General features: G+C 37.6%; 1 protein-coding gene and 1 long non-coding RNA gene across 15 annotated transcripts in view; both read left to right on the top strand.

Moving 5' to 3' along the window:
- LOC122984567 (actinia tenebrosa protease inhibitors-like) overlaps positions 1-19,496 on the top strand; it is a 41,540-nt gene that overhangs the window by 9,471 nt on the left and 12,573 nt on the right. For 4 of the 13 annotated variants that reach the window (XM_044355099.1, XM_044355101.1, XM_044355100.1 and 1 more), the window contains exons 2-8: positions 883-1,047; positions 2,591-2,761; positions 4,297-4,329; positions 4,504-4,539; positions 4,902-4,934; positions 5,031-5,063; positions 19,117-19,149. In XM_044355099.1, the coding sequence (XP_044211034.1) occupies positions 883-1,047; positions 2,591-2,761; positions 4,297-4,329; positions 4,504-4,539; positions 4,902-4,934; positions 5,031-5,063; positions 19,117-19,149 (504 nt within the window). Of the gene's footprint in view, positions 1-882; positions 1,048-2,590; positions 2,762-4,296; positions 4,330-4,503; positions 4,540-4,901; positions 4,935-5,030; positions 5,064-5,239; positions 5,285-5,799; positions 5,904-6,624; positions 7,020-17,072; positions 17,106-19,116; positions 19,150-19,496 lie in introns of those variants that run through there. The other 9 variants (XM_044355107.1, XM_044355104.1, XM_044355098.1 and 6 more) reach the window with 7 other exon arrangements.
- Positions 12,272-15,504, top strand: LOC122984569. 2 transcript variants are annotated; one of them, XR_006403918.1, is made up of 3 exons: positions 12,272-12,402; positions 13,875-14,039; positions 15,409-15,504. It is a non-coding gene; the product is annotated as an uncharacterized LOC122984569 (long non-coding RNA). The 2 variants fall into 2 exon arrangements; XR_006403919.1 differs by lacking the exon at positions 12,272-12,402 and adding an exon at positions 12,841-13,389.

Below are 19,496 nucleotides of genomic sequence, written 5' to 3'. Positions count from 1 at the left end.
TGTAAGATATGATGAAAAAACGTCTTCTGGGCAGAATTGACCTTTAGCTAAAACCCTCCCCAAACATTCATAGCATACCAACAATAACAAGTCACAGCAGGTGTGTCAGTGTTTCTATTTGTGGTGTACAAGAGAGATAACTGTATACAAAGGGTTTAGTGTCATTGTGTCCAAGTTTTTCCAAAAACAAAAAGTGTAAGGAATGGATTAAAACAGTGTTTATCTTCTGTAACATTAGCAGCTGATGCTAGCATGTTCAGCTAATGAGCTAACTGCCTACAGTAGTAACCCAGTGTTACTTCCAAGTCCAAGGAGAACATCGTTAGTCATCTACATTAGTTTGTGTGGTTATGGGTTACATAAAAAGGGCTCATCCTGGACTTGAACATCCACTGTGTGAAAGCCGGTCCTGGCTGGATGCTATCAGAGTTCAGGCTAACGTTAACAGCTGTCATTCACTGAATTTAAACTCCAGCAGGACACATTGACAATGAGCTGGAGACGGCTAACACGTGATGCTAATGTTCGCTTAATTACCAAGCTAACTACAGCTAACTGTTGACTGTTGTCATTTCAGTAAAATCAGCGATTGTTAGCTAGAAATGAGGCTGCTTTTGTTTACTTATGTCTAAAATCAAGGACACAGTGTTTGTAAAATTACTATACATTTGATGCTAAACTCACCACTCTTAATGTGGTGTATATGTGCTGTGTGACAACTGGAAGGGTTAGCAACAGTAATTACAGCCAATGGGCAATTACATTTCCCCCCAAACTGACTTTATTAATACATATCTGCAAATGAATGTAAGCCAAAAGAGAAAAGCTTGCTTAGTTAATTAGGCATGAGAAAATAATTGATGTCATGTCTCCTCCCACCAGTTCATTGTTCAGAGTTCATGAATTGTAGCAGCTGCCAGTCGGGGATTCCCAGATTCTTCTACAACAGGACCAGTTACAGGTGTGAGCGCTTCCACGCTGGCTGTGGGTCCAATAGAAACTCGTTTGAAACCCAGGAAGGTTGTGAAGCCCTCTGCAATAAAAAGTGTAAGAAACCTCTTAAATATTTCCACATGGAGCATCATCAGATAGATCTGAGCATCATGCAGTTAACTGACTTCAGTGCGAGTTTTAGTTGAAAATAATTGAAACTTGACAAGAGTCGAATTCAATTAAAGGATAACGTTAACGTTGAGGGGAAATAATTGTCTTTCTTTTCTGAGTGAGATGAGAGGATCAATATCATCTCCTGTCTGTGTGTTAATGCTCTGTCAATGTAAATGGTATGGACAGTAGGAGAGATTGGACGATGAGTTTGATGTATGTGGGTTAAAATTAATAATGATATTATATCCATTTAGTTTGGGTTTATTTACCTTGCATGAAAGACTGGCTGACATGAGGCATCCATGTCTGTGTGCTTTTTCAGACACTTCAGTATTTTTTATCTGTAGTCGGAAATATCAGAGCTTTCAGAAAAATTGCAGTTTCCTGTTAGCGTCAATTACAAGTCAGAAACTGGTCACTACAGTGACTCCCATTTGACATGAATGTGGCGTAAGTACGAAGTTGGAGTAAGGACATGAGTGGCTTAGTTTAGCATAAAGACTAGGGGGAGGGGAAACTGCTAGCCTGGCTCGGTCCAAAGTTCAAAATTAACTAAAGCTCAATAATTAACATGTTGTATGTTGTTTGTTTAAAGGATAATTCTGGCTACTAACACAGTAACAAGTATTGTGTGTGTATCCAAAGCCTGATATATCTTATTCCTCTGTGCCGTAGACCTCCATTGTTGTCCAAAAACTATTAGAAACATGTCAGTGAACCACATCACTGCACTGGGTGTCATGTTCCTTCATCATGAAGAGTTTGGTCATGTTAGTTTGTTTAGAAACAAAAAAAATACAAAAACAGTTTGGGAGTTACAGAATTATTAACCCACAGACATGAGATGGGTGTCGATCTGAATATCACAGCGAGTACAGCAGCTTCATCAGGAACATTAGGTTGGACCAAAACACGTAACCTGCTGGTAAGACAAGATAAAGCTGTCTTAAAATATCAAAGATGATGATGTTGCCTATCATTTGACAAGCAGTCTCTATGTGACCACAACACTGAACATAACAACACAGAAGTCCAAAGTTAATGTTAACTAACGTTAGCCGAGCCTGACAAGACGCTGATGTCAACCATTCACCAGACACCGCACCACCACTGTTTTGATGTCAAATCATAGTCAATATCATCATCTTTCATATCTTAATACAGCTTCGTCTTGTCTTATCTGCAGATTACTTGTTTTGGTCCAACCTCCCGTTACTGATGAAGCTGCTGTAGACGCTGCTGCTGCCTCCACCATTGCTGTTTATGTTGAGAAGCTTAGCTTAGATGTTCTGGACAGCTACACTCCTGCTAGATATTTAAATTTGGAACTGAATAATAAGGCATTTTTTGATACTCAATAGTCAGTGCCATAAAAGTATCAAAGTTCGGTACCCAGCCCTACGTGTGACTCCATCATGGAGAGAAACTGCAGCCCTTTCTGTCCACTAATGAATTTATTTCTTCCATCCTTTTCCTGCATCAGTTCGTTGTTATCGGCCCATGCAGTATGGAGCAGGCAGCTCAAACATTTCCATGTTCTTCTACAACATGAAGAGCCAGAGCTGTGAGAGATTTAACTTCAGCGGCTACGGGTCCAACGGGAACATCTTTCAGACTGAGGAGGAGTGTGAGAACCTCTGTGGTGACATTAAAGGTAAGTCCACCTTAAATTATTACTTTTACCTTGTAGTAATAATCACATAGATTCTTGTTGGTGTATTACTTTAACCAGATTGGTTCGGGGGCGACTTCACTGTATTTATTTATCATGTGCTTGCAATTCAAGCTTTTTCTTACATAAATGGACACTTTTGCATTTTTATAAATACTCAACATTATTACTGATTATCTGACAGCCAAGTATAAAAACAACTAATTAATTAATTAATAGTTAATTTAAATCCTTTTTACTCAGAATGAGAAGGTAACAGCTTTTGTAACAGACCTTTGTGTCTAACATTAGAATTTTAATGTGTTAGCAAAGTGTGGAAAAAACAGTAAGCTCCAACTTAACGCTAACATTAAACATTAGTGAGCTAATTTAGCGAATTAGCAAAAATGCAAGCTCTTGCAAATACTGTGAGGATTTCTTGAATTTGTATTAATTATTGCAATATATACAAATGTACAAGTTTGACCCATCTTTACATTTGAAAGCAGTAAAAACACCCTAAAGGCATTTCTTTTAGTCTGACTTTTCCTAAAGCAAACCAGAATATACAAATGTATTAATTTTTTAATCTTTGTGCAGCTGATACACATTTTTCTACAAACAAATGTGCAAATTTGATGCATATTTATTCAAAAATCACCATTAAAACATGTATTCTGCTTTGTGCTAAACATAGCACAAAAAGTAAGGAAATTTGTGTTTCCATGAAAATTTGCCAAATCTTCTCTGCCAATGCCAAACAGCTTATTCTGCCATTGACTCTTGTTTGGTGTTTGGTTGATTGGATGATTTAAGATTGAAGAAAAAAGACATATTGGCAATTTAACAATTTATTTATTTAACAAACAGGAGCCTCAGTAGTGTGTGGAGGAACCATACACAGCCACAACAGCCTGGCACCTCCTCCTCATGCTGGTCACCAGCCTGGTCACACACTGCTGTGGGATGGCGTCCCATTCTTCAACCAGCATTTGTCGCAAGTCAGCCAACGTGGTTGTGTTGGTCACTCTGGCACGAACAGCACGCCCAAGCTGATCCCACAAGTGTTCAATGGGGTTGAGGTCTGGACTGCTGAAGGCCATTCCATCCTCTCCACTCCCAAATTCTGGAGGTAGTCTCTGATAAACCCCACAAACTGACAAATGCTGGTTGACGAATGGGATGCCATCCCGCAGCAAAGAGTCAATGGCAGAATAAGCCGTTTGGCATTGGCAGAGAAGATTTGGCATATTTTTCATGGGCACAACCCACATACTCAGCTCTGCTGCTCATCCCACAAATACATGTTCCTTACAAATGCGGCACCATTTAAAAGGGAAATAAACAGGTTTTCCAACAGTATAAGATTTATTGCCAAGAATCATTGTTACAACAAAGAAATAATCTACCAAACACAAATTTCCTTACTTTTTGTGCTATGTTTATATACCGTGCACATCAATGTTACTGGACATTATCTTTACTTGTATTTCATCAACTGTACAATACTAATTGATATCATTCACTTTTAAAACCAGCTACTACAACAAGCCGACCTGCTGTGACTACAGGTAATAAACTTGTTTCCTACATTGTCTTTATTCTATAACTATCTCATCAACTCTGAAATTAACAATTAACATTATTAACTCTTTAAAAGATAGTACAGTCAGATACTACTTATCTTGTTTTCGCATTAACTGTAAAAGATTAATAAACATTTTTCATATTTCAACATTTTTTAGCAGGTATTTCACCTCCCGTAACCAGCATCACTGCAGGTATTATATTTACTATGTTTTCACTTCATTTCCATGTTCACCATTCTTTATATACAATTTACAAATTTGTATTTCTTGGTATTCATTATTGACTGATTTGGCAGACTTTACTAATGTGACTCTAAACTTTCCTCAGTATCTTTGTATATATATATGTGTGTGTGTGTGTGTGTGTGTGTGTGTGTAAGCATGAATTTACATTTTTATATGATAACCTGCTGATATTTGCTTCTTTCTTTAATAATTGAAATCATTAATTTTGATTTAAGCCAGCTGCTACAATGAGTAACTATTTATGAACTATATCAATAACTATTTAATTAATTCTACAATGAAAATTAACATTTTTAACTCTTTAACAGACACTACAGCTGTTGTTCCTACAGAGAAAACAGGTAATTATATTTACTGAACATTATTTATTTACTGAACATTACTTGCATTTCATCATCTGGTCAAAATTAAGTAATATAATTAATTTTTTAAACCAGCTACTACAACCAGACGACCTGCTGTGACTAAAGGTAATAAAAGTGTTTCCTACATTGTCTTCATTTTATAACTATCTCATCAACTCTGAAATTACAATTATAATTAACGTTACAGAGAATAAAAGTAATTATATTTACTGAACATTATCTTTACTTGTATTTCATCAACTGGTCAATGCTAATTAATAATAATTAATTTTTAAAACCAGCTACTACAACCAGACGACCTACTGTGAAAACTGAAGACAAGGACGGTAATTATATTTACTGAACATTATTTAATATTATATTATAATATACATAATATTACTTGTATTTGCATTCATTAAAATAACATACAATATAATATTAAAATATTATTAAACATTGTTCATTTTTAGCAGGTATTCGTCCTCCTGTAATCAGTGTAATTACAGATATGATCTTTACTATCTTTACACTTCACTTAAATTTTTATCTTTCTTTATATACAATTTACAAATCATTATTCCTGAGGATCAAGGTTAGAGGCTAAAAGTATGTGGATACATCATACATATAGTGTTTCACACGAGTCTCACATACATGCAGCACTATAAATTATGATTTTGATTTAAATGATGTAAAGTATCATTATTAAATCATTAATACAAGAAGGATGGAAACGAGGATGACAATTGATCAAACAAAGTGATATTTATTATTTCCACCTCAAATAGAAAGAGCCCTGACTGTTCATTGTCTTTCATAGATCACACTGCCTGATCTTCATCTTCTTCCTCTCTTTCAGGTTTCTTCTTTGTTGTGGTGGTTATTCTGGCAGTTATTCTGGGGGTTATTGTGTTCTGTTGCCAGATGTATTAAGTGCAACCACAAGCATCCATCTTCTGGCAGGTAAAGTTGAAAGGTCGCTACATAACAGACCTGTACTGCTATGTATCATATCCAGGAAGTATTAGCAGCCATGTGATTGAAACAAAAGCCCTCACCTTTATGTTTCCAAACTTTGGTAGTTTGGTAGATACAACAGTTAAGACTACTACTATGAGTCACTATTTTTCTTTATTTACTGTAAAAAAAACAACAACAAAAAAAAAAAACTGGTATGCTAAAATTTAGCATACAGCCTAATAATTTATAATTTGAGAGGATATTGAAGCATAAATGTATTTACAACCACTTAATACATACACATCTGGTTAGAGTGTCCTGTATTATAGTGGCCTAACAGGTGTGCAACACCCTGTACTAGAAAACTTAAAATACTCAATATATTTAGAAGTCCGTCCTCAGGTGTACTAAGACACCTCAAACCTCTTAGCACTAGCAGTATTAACCCCTCGTGTCCACTGGATTCAGCCACTCATGTTCTGGTTTGCAACATCTCCATTACGGTTCAAGTTTCCTCTGGAAAAGTTTCAGAAACACCTTATACCTTATGTCTTTACTTGACGGGTTTCAAGGGAACAGTTCAACATTTTGGGAGAGGACATTAGGGGTGATATCTGGCCTCAGTGCTGACTAACATAAATAAAAACAAACAAAATCACAGATGTGTTGCAGTGTTTTATATGTTTACTCAAATAATCCTGTATTTTTCTTTCTTTCTCTCCAGCTACAGAAGAGTCAGGGTGAAGGCAGCAGAAAAAATAATGAAAAAGTCACCAGTATGAAAAAAAAACATGTAAAATTAAACGTGGACCTAAGTAAATAGGGAAACAAATGTGGAAACAAATTTGTCATTAAATAAAACAAACAAATGCATACAAATTGAATATTTATTTAATATGATTGTGGCAACATTTACATTTATTTAATGTACATGTAAATGTCCCCCCATGTCCCTTTTGGACCACCATACTGATGGCTTTTTTCATGCAACTTCTTTATTTTGTAAGAAAATACCATTCTTTGAATAAAAAACATTCAAGTAAAAGCAAAGTGACGGGTTCATTTTTCTTAAAAACTACAAACATGTACACAAAATTGCCAAAAATGTTTCTTCAACCTCTGAAATGAAGGCATTAATGGAAGAAGGTACAAGTGCTGTAAAGGACAATACTTCAGTAAGTCGAAAAGTTAACTTTTAGTACAAAGAAAAGCTTTTTGCTTGTGGTTCAAACAGACAGGAAACAGTTGGATGTTTGATGTTTAATACATGAAAACTCTGGCTGCCTGTCAGAAAGCAGAGCTTCACGTTTCATATGATGGAGGCGCTGGTGAACTCAAAATCTGTCATCACATTTTATTGGAGGGAAATCTTACACAAGTTACACCCTGTGAGACAGATTTCAACTCTGACATAGTGTATGAAGAGGAAAGAGGTGTTTATGTACAAGAAAAATACATGAAAATGCATTTCTGGCACAAATTCAGCCTGCAACAAATATCTGAGAAATGAAAGAACATCACAGAAAAGACTTTTTTACTTTGATGGACACTTTAACAAACTCAGATTTACCCAGATTTAGGAGACGTTGCAGTGCAGATGTGCTGCAGCTTCAATCTGCATCAACTAATTTAATAAAACCGTTTGCACATTACAGGTTTAAGCTCAGGTTTGGTTTCTTTGTGTTTATTGAGTCCATATTTCAGTGTTGTTAGTTACAAAATAAAAAATAATAATGGGCCTTCAGACCAATGGAATGGCACTGTGAGTGATGTCTGGAATTAGGGGAACTAAGGACGTTTCCATGGATGACCATGGCAGGTTTGTGCCAGCAGGTACATTCTGCACCTGCACTCTCTTGACATCGGCCACTTGTGGCTCAGGGTCCACTGCTTGGACATCCTCTGGCTGTAGTTCCTCCTCCTCCTCCTCCTCGGGCTTCTTGGCTGGGGGTTGTTCCGTCTTTGCTGCAGGTTTGGAACAACCAGCTTGAACTGTGTGATTTCATGCAGCCTCCAAATCTGGAAAGTCCACACCTTTGGCTGCAGGAGTCTGCACTGCAGTTGCAGTTCTTGCAGTTTATCCTGACTGAGTGGCATTTCTTCTCCCAGAGACTTAAATGCCTCAAAGAGTCCCCATGTTCGAGAACGGCAAATGAGAAGAATGTCAGGTCAGTTTCTCTTGAGGTGAGCTGGTGTCCTGAAGATGCATTTTGTGAGCCATGGCAAGCCATGCTCCTTGTACTGGTCAAGTTTTGTGCATAGCACACCTCAGTGCATATGTCACCCTTGATTGCTGCTGCTGTGGAGATCAGCGAGGGAGACTCTCACTTCTGGTGCAACTCAACATAAGGGGTTTTGTTCCACCAGAATTTGGGGGTTCTGCCATCCCAGAACTTGATGGCAGGGAACCACCACAGTTGGAACTCTGTCATCCCAGACTCCATACACTGTTTGGGGTCCAGTCCAGCTCTGGTGACAAGGGTTTTTGCCATGTCAAATGTGTTTGGGTACGCAGAAGAAGTCTGTTTGACCACAGTCTATAAAGGACTTGATGGTCATTAGCCCCGCCACTCAGTGAGGACAGCTGGTGTGTTACAGCATAGTTATTGGGATGTCAGAGCTCCTGCGGTACACATCCCCCAGCAGGACTCTTGATCATCTCCACTCCAATCATGGATGATGAAGGTCCCATCATGTTTTATAGTGTGAAGATTCTCTGAATACAGAGGCTTTGTGTCTCCTCTCATGTCCAGTTTGTCAGTGGTGGAGGAGACACATCAGATGTGACAGATCTATGGGGGAGTCAAACCCAAAAATGCCCGGTTGGGCAGGGCACCAGCATCGCTCTGTTCTCCAACAGACTGGTGATTGCTGTGGCACTGAACAGGTTCTCTGGCAATATGACCTGTGGCAGCCTTTGGTTATGTCAAAGAGCAGAACTTGTTCAATCCAACACACCAGTGGCTTGACCATCTTATATTCTTGATCGTCCATATGGTCCATTTATGTCAGGAGGTCTTCATGGGTCCAAACTTTTGAACATGGTCTCTTCTGGTCGAATCATCAGAACAAAAGATCAACAACTGTCACAACAGTCAGACACCTGATTGTACTGAGTTTCTCTCTGCAGGCAGTTTTCATACAACTACTCAAGCAGTCAAGGACAGAGCATCTACAGAGCAGCTCTGGCTTCAGACAACAGCAGCTCCAAAGCTTACGTCTAAACCTCCCAAACACCTGCACAGATTACTGCTGATACACAGAAGGCTGAACTCAGCACTATCACAATCTGACTCAGAATTGTGTTGGATTTTTTATGAATCTTGTGAATTTTCTACCAAAAATATTTTTTTCTAAACACAAAATTTAGAGTGTGCTGATGAGTTTTTTAAACTAAAGAAATTTTATTGAAGGGTGCTCATTCTTTGATTTATGCCTAATTATTTTGTATTAATGGTGTCATTATCTAATAAGGACATCTAGTACTTACCTGAGGATTATCTGAATGTGAAGAGTTTCATTTTGTTGTGAAAAAAATGTTCCCTGAATCTGTGTGAGTGTTCAATACCAATGTCTGGCCAGTAGATGTCACTACTTATGATGTAATTTTCACAGGGTGGTCGTCTTTAATATTAATTCATATTTTTACTTCTAAAACTGCAACAAATTAAAGTTGTATTTGATTTATATGAACTCACAGAGTCACTGAAGTAAAATACAATAGAACAAAATCAACAACACTAATGTGAGTTCAGACTGAAAGTGAAGCAAAGTTTCCTTTCACCTCATTTTACACAGTCAAGTGCAAATTTGAACCCATTCGACACCACTTACATCTTCGCATTGGTTTCATATGGAATTGTAAATTTCTAAAAATTTGCTTCACTTTCAGTCAGTAACACCAGTGTTTACAACAGCGATTCCAGAAAGTCAGATATCTGTTTTCCTGATGTTTCTTCTTATAGAGACTTATTCAGTCGTCACATATCAAACTCACAGTTTACACTAGTAGACATAAAACTTGAATTACAGGTACAGTCACATTCTTTGATGTGCATGCAGGTGAGAATTAGGCTCATCATTACTCACCTGGCACGGTATCAAAATGTGATTATGTAATTAAGTTAGGAAGAATTATTAGAGCACTGCTTGGCCACATTTCCTCTTTCACTTTTCAAGAAGTGATCAACTTCTTGAGAGGTGAAAGTGAGAAGTTTCTAGCACATGCAGATGGCACATTTGCTACACATATAGTCTGCATGGTCACAAATTTCGGGCTGTGCGCAGACGTCGCAGAGGGGTCATGCTACATGGATGCAGAAAGCATGAATTGACCTTAAATATGAAGTTACTGCTAGCAACTGGGTAACTTAGCATAAAGACTGGAAACAGGTGGAAACAGCTGGCCTGGCTCCGTCTAAAGAACCTCTAAAACTCACTAAGTAACACGTCATATCTTGTCTGTACAAAAACTGAAGTGCAAGCATAAAAATTTGCAGCTGCTCAGAGAAATAATGCAGCAAATGACCTCCCATAAAAAGGCAAATTTTCATGTTTACAGATTACTGAAACCACTAAAAATAGGAGAATTTGAGCAGTGATTTAGAGGTCTGGACCCAGGATTATTTAGGCCAAAACAAAATAAGAGAGAGAGAGGGTGTGTTTTTAAATGTAAAACCACTGTAGACATAGTGTTGGAAACATCTTTCATTGAATGAGTATTCAAATACAAGCTAGTTGACCTTTATGGGAATGCTGATGTAACACTGCAGGAGTTTAATCTTAGGGGTGGGACATGGGCACCGCAACCCTCTGCCTTTGGTTCCTTTTCCGGCCAGTGTTCCAGGAAATACCCCTCCCTCTTTGCTCATCATCCCTTATTACCAGATTCTGCCCCAGGTGTAGGAAAAGGAGCGCACCTAAACTTCCCTGGCCTAGTGGGTTGGTCAAATTGCTGTGATTGGCTGGACGGCCATTCATTAATCTAACATGACCAATAGGTTTTAATGGCTGAGGAACTTCATGTATGGGGAACTCAGTTTCGTTTCATCTACTTCAGGAAAAAGTAGTGAAATGGAATCATGTTTCTGTGGCCACACCTCTAATATCTGAGGCTGCCTGGGTTGGAGTTATGTAACAGGAATGTGTGCTGATAGAGGTGTGTGGGTAGGGCCAGGTAACTTTCAAAAGTAAGTGTTTTCTATCTGTCCTGGTACAATTCATCAGGATCAACGTGCCACAACTGCTTACAGTTTCCTCTGAGGTGAAGCGTTTTGGAAGAAACATGAACCAGAAGCATTTGTTCTGTCTGCTGTGTTTCCTGGTCTGGCTCGGTCAGGCCCAGGTCCCCGAGCCAGCACAGTGCCTCGTCTCTGAGATCTACAACCTGACCCGGCTGCCGGTGGAAAGTGAGGATGAGGGGAAGTGCTGGAGGGATTGCGATGCAGAGCCCAACTGCCACATGGCATTGATAGTCATACCACTCCATGACAAAAAGCAGTGCCTGCTGGTCAACTGTCTGAACCAGACCAGATACTCGTACACCCGACATCCCAGCACAGAGATCAGGGTTTACCCCAAGAGCACCATTGATGATGGTAGGATGGATTCATCTTTTCTGCTTTATTCTGGTCAGGGTTGCACCAAAAAACTGACTATCTTTTTTGTTTTTTTGGACTCTGTTCTTTTTGTTTCTTGTGTTGCACTTCTGTTCAGTCCTTTTGATCATTTGATTTTTCTCTGTCATGTTATTTGAGTTGTTTCTCAGAAAAACTATTTGATTATTGGTTTGCTTGTAGTTCTGTGTTCCTAGGTTCATTTGTACAGAGACAGTTTAGGTTTATGCTGTGTTGTTTCGCTTGTGTGAATCCTGTGCTAGGAACCTCGGAACACAGAACTACCAGCTAACTAATAATCTAATAGTCTTTCCAAGAAACAACTCAAATAACATGAAAGAGCAAAATCAAATGAATATTAGAGACTCTGGAAGCTTTGCAGGGATTTAAAACCGGCCTCACGCTTTGGCTAAACTTAACACAAAAGTATCACCACCAATGATTGCCTTGTATTTATTGTATTTGTCATACTGATTATAGTTATTATCTTACACTGATGGCTTCTTATGTTTTGTGTTGTTTTATGTAGTGTAATTGTTGTTCTGTGGTTGTTTTTTGTCTACCTGCCCAGGGACAACACATGTAAATTAGCTGCTAGCTAACTCTGGTGCAATTACTTTTAATTGTGCATTGTCCTTGTAAAAAATAAACAATAAATGAAAAAGAAAAGTTATCTCAAATACTGTCAAACAGACTTCTATAAAATATTTAATATATATAATATGTTATGTATAATATATTTTGAAAACCCAGGGCCTGAATTCTTGAGAACATCCTCCTTCAATGTTTCTGACAGAGATTAAACTTACCTGCTATTAAATATCTCTGTTCCACAGACCAAAGATACTATTTAATGACAGATGAATATGGACTAGCTGATGAGACACGTAAGTACAAAGCTGCTTTCATTCACATATTAACATTATAAACCAGCTGGTACTTGTTGCCTTTCCAGCTTTTCCTGAAGGACCAAAAACTTATTTGTGCCTTAAAGTACAAATTGAGAAATGTGCACACAACTTAACAGAACATCATGCCAATCAATATTTTAACATGTTTAAGGGATGTCAAAGATATCACAAACAAGCAAATCCCAAAGTGCATCCATGGATCAAAACTATACTGCTATAAATACAAACAGCTTTCTGAGACTGGATTGACCACATATCTGGTCTGAGATACGTGGATATACTTCAGATTTTTCCCATTAAATAAAATTATTACCTTTAATATTAAATATTGTTTTCTGTTAATTACTATTCTTGTGCACAAATTATTTTTTCCATCCTGCATGATATGATGAAAAAACGTCTTCTGGGCAGAATTGCCCTTTAGCTAACCCTGCCCAAACATTCGTAGCATACCAACAATAACGAGTCACAGCAGGCGTGTCAGTGTTTCTATTTGTGGTGTACAAGAGAGATAACTGTATACAAAGTGTTTAGTGGGTTGTGTCCTATTTTAAGTCCTTCCAAAAACCAAAAACACAAGAGGAAAAGTGTAAGGAATGAATTAAACAGTGTTTATCTACTGTAACATTAGCAGCTGATGCTAGCATGTTCAGCTAACGAGCTAACTGCCTACAGTAGTAACCCAGTGTTACTTCCAAGTCCAAGGAGTGCATCGATAGTTATCAACATTAGTTTGTGTGGTTACGGGTGACATAAAAGGCCCATTCTGGACTCCAACATCCACTGTGTGAAAGCCGGTCCTGGCTGGATACTATCAGAATTTAGGCTAAAGTTAACAGCTGTCCTTCACTGAATTTAAACTCCAGCTAAACTTGTTATCTAAGATAGTGTTGCGTTCACCAAACACATTGGTCCTCACCCTCTTTTTCTCCTGTAAAAGTTACTGTCTGAAAATACAAACAGGTATGTAAATGAAGTAGCCAAACAAAGTCATGTTAGAATGAGATAACAGTCTGATCTTACTGTTTACCTTATCAAATTTGCACCGGGACTAACTGGCTGGAAACAGTAATTTCAGCCAACACATGATGCTAATATTAGCTTAATTATCAAGCTAACTACAGCTAACTGCTGACTGTTGTCATTTCAGTAAAATCAGCAATTTTTAGTTAGTAATGAAGCTGCTTAGTTATGTCTAAAATCAAGGACACAGTGTTTGTAAAATTACATTTTGATGCTAAACTCACCACTGTTAATGTGGTGTATATGTGCTGTGTGACAACTGGAAGGGTTAGCAACAGTAATTACAGCAAATGGTCAATTACATTTCCCCCCAAACTGACTTTATGAATGCAAAATATCTGCAAATGAAGGTAAGCCAAAAGGAAAACGTTTGCTTAGTTAATTAGGCATGAGAAAATAATTGATGTCATGTCTCCTCCCACCAGTTCATTGTTCAGAGTTCATGAATTGTAGCAGCTGCCAGTCGGGGATTCTCAGATTCTTCTACAACAGGACCAGTTACAGGTGTGAGAGCTTCCACGCTGGCTGTGGGTCCAATAGAAACTCATTTGAAACCCAGGAAGGTTGTGAAGCCCTCTGCAGTAAAAAGTGTAAGAAACCTCTTAAATATTTCCACATGGAGCATCATCAGATAGATCTGAGCGTCATGCAGTTAACTGACTTCAGTGCAAGTTTTACTTCAAAACAATTGAAACTTGACAAGAGTCGAATTCAATTAAAGGATAATGTTAACGTTTTGGGGGAATAATTGGATCACTGGATGACATGTTCCTTCGTTATGAAGACTTTGGTCACGTTAGTTTGTTTGTAAACGGCTCCAAAGACTAATAACAGCATCACGTTTTCAGTCTCTGGAGAGTAGTTCTGTGTAAGTATCACAACCTCTTGAATTTATACTACATTGTCAATTTCTCAAAGAACTTAAGTACCAACAAGCTTGTGAAGCTGAGAACAGAACTGCGTTCCTGCACATGCTCAGTGGCATCTGCCTTACACAGAACTACTCTCTGGAGACTGAAAACATGATGCTGTTATTAGTCTTTGGAGCCGTTTCTAAACAAACTAACAAAACCAAACTCTTCATGATGAAGGAACATTTCACTCAGTGCAGCGGTGTGGCTCACTGACGTGTTTTTAATAGTTTATAGAGCAATAAGATATATCAGGCTTTGGGTACACACACAATACTTGTTAGTAGATCAGTTCATTGTTGGTTTGGATCTAAACATGAGATTTGTTGACAAGAAGAAAATCACCAGCCCTATCTGGATACAAAAACAGTTTGGGAGTTTTGTGGTGGAACTATTAACCCACAAACATGAGATGGGTGTCGATCTGAAAATCACAGCGTGTACAGCAGCTCCATCAGGAACATTAGGTTGGACCAAACACGTAACCTGCCGGTAAGACAAGACAAAGCTGTCTTAAAATATCAAAGATGATGATGTTGCCTATCATTTGACAAGCAGTCTCTCTGTGACCACAACACTGAACATAACAACACAGAAGCGTTAGCCGAGCCTGACAAGACGCTGATGTCAACCATTCACCAGACACCGCACCACCACTGTTTTGATGTCAAACGATAGTCAATATCATCATCTTTGATAACTTAATACAGCTTTGTCTTGTCTTATCTGCAGGTTATGTGTTTTGGTCCAACCTCCCGTTACTGATGAAGCTGCTGTAGATGCTGCTGCTGCTGCTTCTGTCATTGTTGTTTATGTTGAGGAGCTTAGCTTAGATGTTCCGGACAGCTACGCTCCTGCTAGATATTGAAATTTGGTACCGAATAACAAGGCATTTTGCGATATTCAATAGTATCGAAGCAATTCAGTCAGTGCCATGAAAGTATCAAAGTTTGGTACCCAGCCCTACGTGTGACTCCATCATGGAGAGAAACTGCAGCCCTTTCTGTCTGCTAATGAATTTATTTCTTCCATCCTTTTCCTGCATCAGTTCGTTGTTATCGGCCCATGCAGTATGGAGCAGGCAGCTCAAACATTTCCATGTTCTTCTACAACATGAAGAGCCAGAGCTGTGAGAGATTTAACTTCAGCGGTTACGGGTCCAACGGGAACATCTTTCAAACTGAGGAGGAGTGTGAGAACCTCTGTGGTGACATTAAAGGTAAGTCCACCTTAAATTATTACTTTTACCTTGTAGGAATAATCACATAGATTCTTGTTGGTGTATTACTTTACATTTTTGCATTTTTGTAAATACTCAACATTATTACTGATTATCTGACAGCCAAGTATAAAAGCAAATAGGCTACTACTTTTGTGGTTAATTTAAATCCCTCTAAGAAGGTAATAGCTTTGTTTGTGTAGAAGATCTGCTACAAATTAAATCAAAATCCAAGAGAGCCACACAAAAGGTGAAATGTTCAGTTATTAATGGGCTAATATAACTTTATCTCCAGTCTTTTAGACAGATGTTTGTAGCTAACATTAGCATTTTAACGGGTTAGCAAGGTGGAAAAAACAATAAGATCCAACTTAACGCTAACATTAAACGCTAGTCAGCTAATGTGCTATAAGATTATGTGACTATAAGATCCCTCCAGGAGTTTTTTTGTGATTATTGCAGCCAAAAATTCTTTATTTTGCAGCAGCTTTTATCAAAAATTTGCAATGTTTTATGAGCTCTTTTTGCGGTAAAATTGTGAAATTGGGAAAAATTGCAAGCAAAAGAAAATGATGCAATTTTTTAAAATTACTTCCAATGAAGAGTCATATGTAATGATAAATAAATCCATCAACATAAAAATATAATTTCATTTCCAAAGTGCCCATTTTTATGTTTGAGGCAGATTATGTTCATCTTTGCTGTCTGCTGCACTGTGGAGTTGTTGGTTTTACTACAAGAAAACCAGAAAGGCTCGAAGGTTTTGGTTTTTAGTTTCTTCTGCTCTTTGCTGAATACGCTGCGATGACGTCAGTTACTACGACACCAAATGCCACAATTGGTCCAAATCACAAGTTGACTGTTGAATTGGCCATTTCATGCAGAGAAATTGTGGTAATTTAGCAAAATTGCAAGCTCTTGCAATTTCTAGAATTTGTGTTAATTATTGCAATATATACAAATGTACAAATTTGACCCATATTTACATTTGAGAGCAGTAAAACATCCTAAAGGCATCTCTTTTCGTCTGACTTTTCCTAAAGCGAACCAGAATATATAAATGAATTAATCTTTGTGCAGCTGATACACATTTTTCTACAAACAAATGTACAAATTTGATTCATATTTATTCAAAAAATCTATAAAAAATTCTATAAAATGGTCTCCTGGCCCATAATATAGTGAGATTGTGAATGTTTTTTTCTCTATGAGCAAATAGAAAACACTCTGTTCTCTGACAACGTCATTAAGGATTAATCACATATTTATTGATGACTGATGAGGTATTTATGAATGTAAAATAGATTTGTGGCTCAGAAGTTTGGTGTAGAGACTAATTATGAGTCAGAATATGAACAGTGCGTAAGGGTTAAATATGTATTATATCTTAACATATATACTGTAATGTACACATCAATGTTACTGGACATTATCTTTACTTGTATTTCATCAACTGTACAATACTAATTGATATCATTCACTTTTAAAACCAGCTACTACAACAAGCCGACCTGCTGTGACTACAGGTAATAAACTTGTTTCCTACATTGTCTTTATTCTATGACTATCTCATCAACTCTGAAATCACAATTAACATTATTAACTCTTTAACAAATACTACTTGTTTATTTTTCAACATTTTTAGCAGGTATTTCACCTCCTGTAACCAGTGTCACTGCAGGTATTATCTTTACTATCTTTACACTTCACTTCCATGTTCACCATTCTTTATTTACAATTTACAAATTGACTGATTTGGCAGACTTTACTAATGTGACGCTAAACTTTCCTTAGTATTGTTGCTCATATGTGTTTATATATGTGTGTGTGTGTAGGCATGAATTTACATTTCTTATATTGCTGACATGCTGATATTTGCCTCTTTGTTTAATAATTGATATCATTAATTTTCATTAAAACCAGCTGTTACAATAAGTCGACCTGCTGTGAATACAGGTAATCAAAGGGCCCTATTTTAACGATCTAAAGTGCACAGTCTGAAGTGCCTGGCGCAAGTGCATTCAGGGTGTGTCCAAATCCACTTTTGCCATTCTAACGGTGGAAAAATGGTCGATGCGCCAGGCGCACGGTTCAAAGGGGTTGTCCATAGTTTCCTAATTAATCATGGGTGTGTTTTCAGTGTAACATGCAATAAACCAATCACAGTGTCATCTCCCATTCACTTTAACGGCCAGGTGCGCTTGCACCTTGGCGGATTGCTATTATAACGGCGCATTTGCCAGAAGGGACACTTCTCTGCAGAGGAAACGGATCTGCTCGCGCTCAAAGTGAAAGCACATGATCCATAACAAGCACACTGCTGCTCCTGGACCCTCCTGTGGCCCCAGACCACCAGTTTAAGATCCTGTTCATTAATTGGTTGAGAATGTATTTTGGTTTGGTTTCTGAAAAGCTTTATTTTTTTAATTACAGCTTTGCTTTCTTTAAAATCATTTTGTTCAGGCATGGAGTAACAGGTTAAATCAGCGGGGTTTTAATTGCTGAAAGTATGGAAACCTGATCACTGTAATCTCAAAAATGTTAAAGAATATTTGTTAAATATTCATGATCACGTAAAGAATCATTAACACAGTTATCAGGACTTGATCAGCTCTCCAAGGACCTGATCCTGCTGCTGGCAGCAGCTAGAAGCTGTGCAGATTTATTTCCTTTGTTAGTTGAATCATTGTTTTCATCTCATTTATTTCCTCATGTCATCATGTACTGATGCAGCAGGAAAGTTGATCTGTGTCTGATCCGTTGTTGTCCATCTGTTTAAATACCTCCGTGTTTTGCCACGATTTGGTCAAATAATTAGACAATTTTTACTTATCACACATTACTGTGATTAGTAAATTCTGATAAATATTATGACTCAGCATTATGACATGCATTTTTAAAATATGTTAATAGACACAATAATAATCTTTCACATTGTAATCCTTTTATCTGTAATCTTTTGCATGTTGTGCGCTGCTGCACGTTGGTGTGTGTAACAAGCAGAGTGTATGTTGTGCACCCGCCTGTGTAGGTTCATATTACTGACTTGATAATGCTCCGTAAAATAACTGTGAGACATTGCGCCATTGACTTCAGACCAGGTTTTTGTTGGTCAATCGCACAATCGCTCTCTGCTGCCTCAACATAGCAATGAACCAACAATGCGCCTGACCACACCTTACTTTTAGACCAACAGGCCCATGGGCGCACTGATGGACGCAAGTGCATTTGCTATTTTAACAATGTGGGTGCTGGATGGGAAAATGACAACTGTGTCGGTCTTAAACTAACAAAGACACTTATGTTGCAGCTTTACGCCTGGTGTAAGATAGGGCCCAAAGTGTTTCCTGCATTAGCGTCATCTTTATAACTATTTAATAAATTCTACAATTAAAATGAACATATTTAACTCTTTAACAGATACTACAGTTGCTGTTTCTACAGAAAACACAGGTAATTATATTTACTGAACATTATTTTTACTTGCATTTCATCATACGGTTAAAATTAAGTGATGTAATTAATTTTTCAAAATAGCTACTACAACCAGACGACCTGCTGTGACTACAGGTAATAAACTTGTTTCCTGCATTCTCTTTATTTTATAACTATCTCATCAACTGTGAAATTACAATTATAATTAACATTACAGATTACACATTAAATATTTACTGAACATTATCTTTACTTGTATTGTCACATTGTTAATTTTTAGCAGGTATTCGTCCTCCTGGAATCATTACAGGTATTATCTTTACTATTGATACACTTACATGTTTATCTTTCTTTATATACAATTTACAGATCATTATTCCTGAGGGTCAAGGTTAGAGGCCAAAAGTATGTGGACACATCATACATACAGTGTTTCACACAATGAGTCTCAAATACATGTAGCAGTATAAATTATGATTTTG

The sequence above is a fragment of the Thunnus albacares genome, chromosome 6 (genome assembly GCF_914725855.1).
Source record: "Thunnus albacares chromosome 6, fThuAlb1.1, whole genome shotgun sequence".
Classification (NCBI taxonomy): domain Eukaryota; kingdom Metazoa; phylum Chordata; class Actinopteri; order Scombriformes; family Scombridae; genus Thunnus; species Thunnus albacares.
Note: the sequence above shows the minus strand (reverse complement) of the source record. Positions and strands in the feature narration are given on the sequence as shown.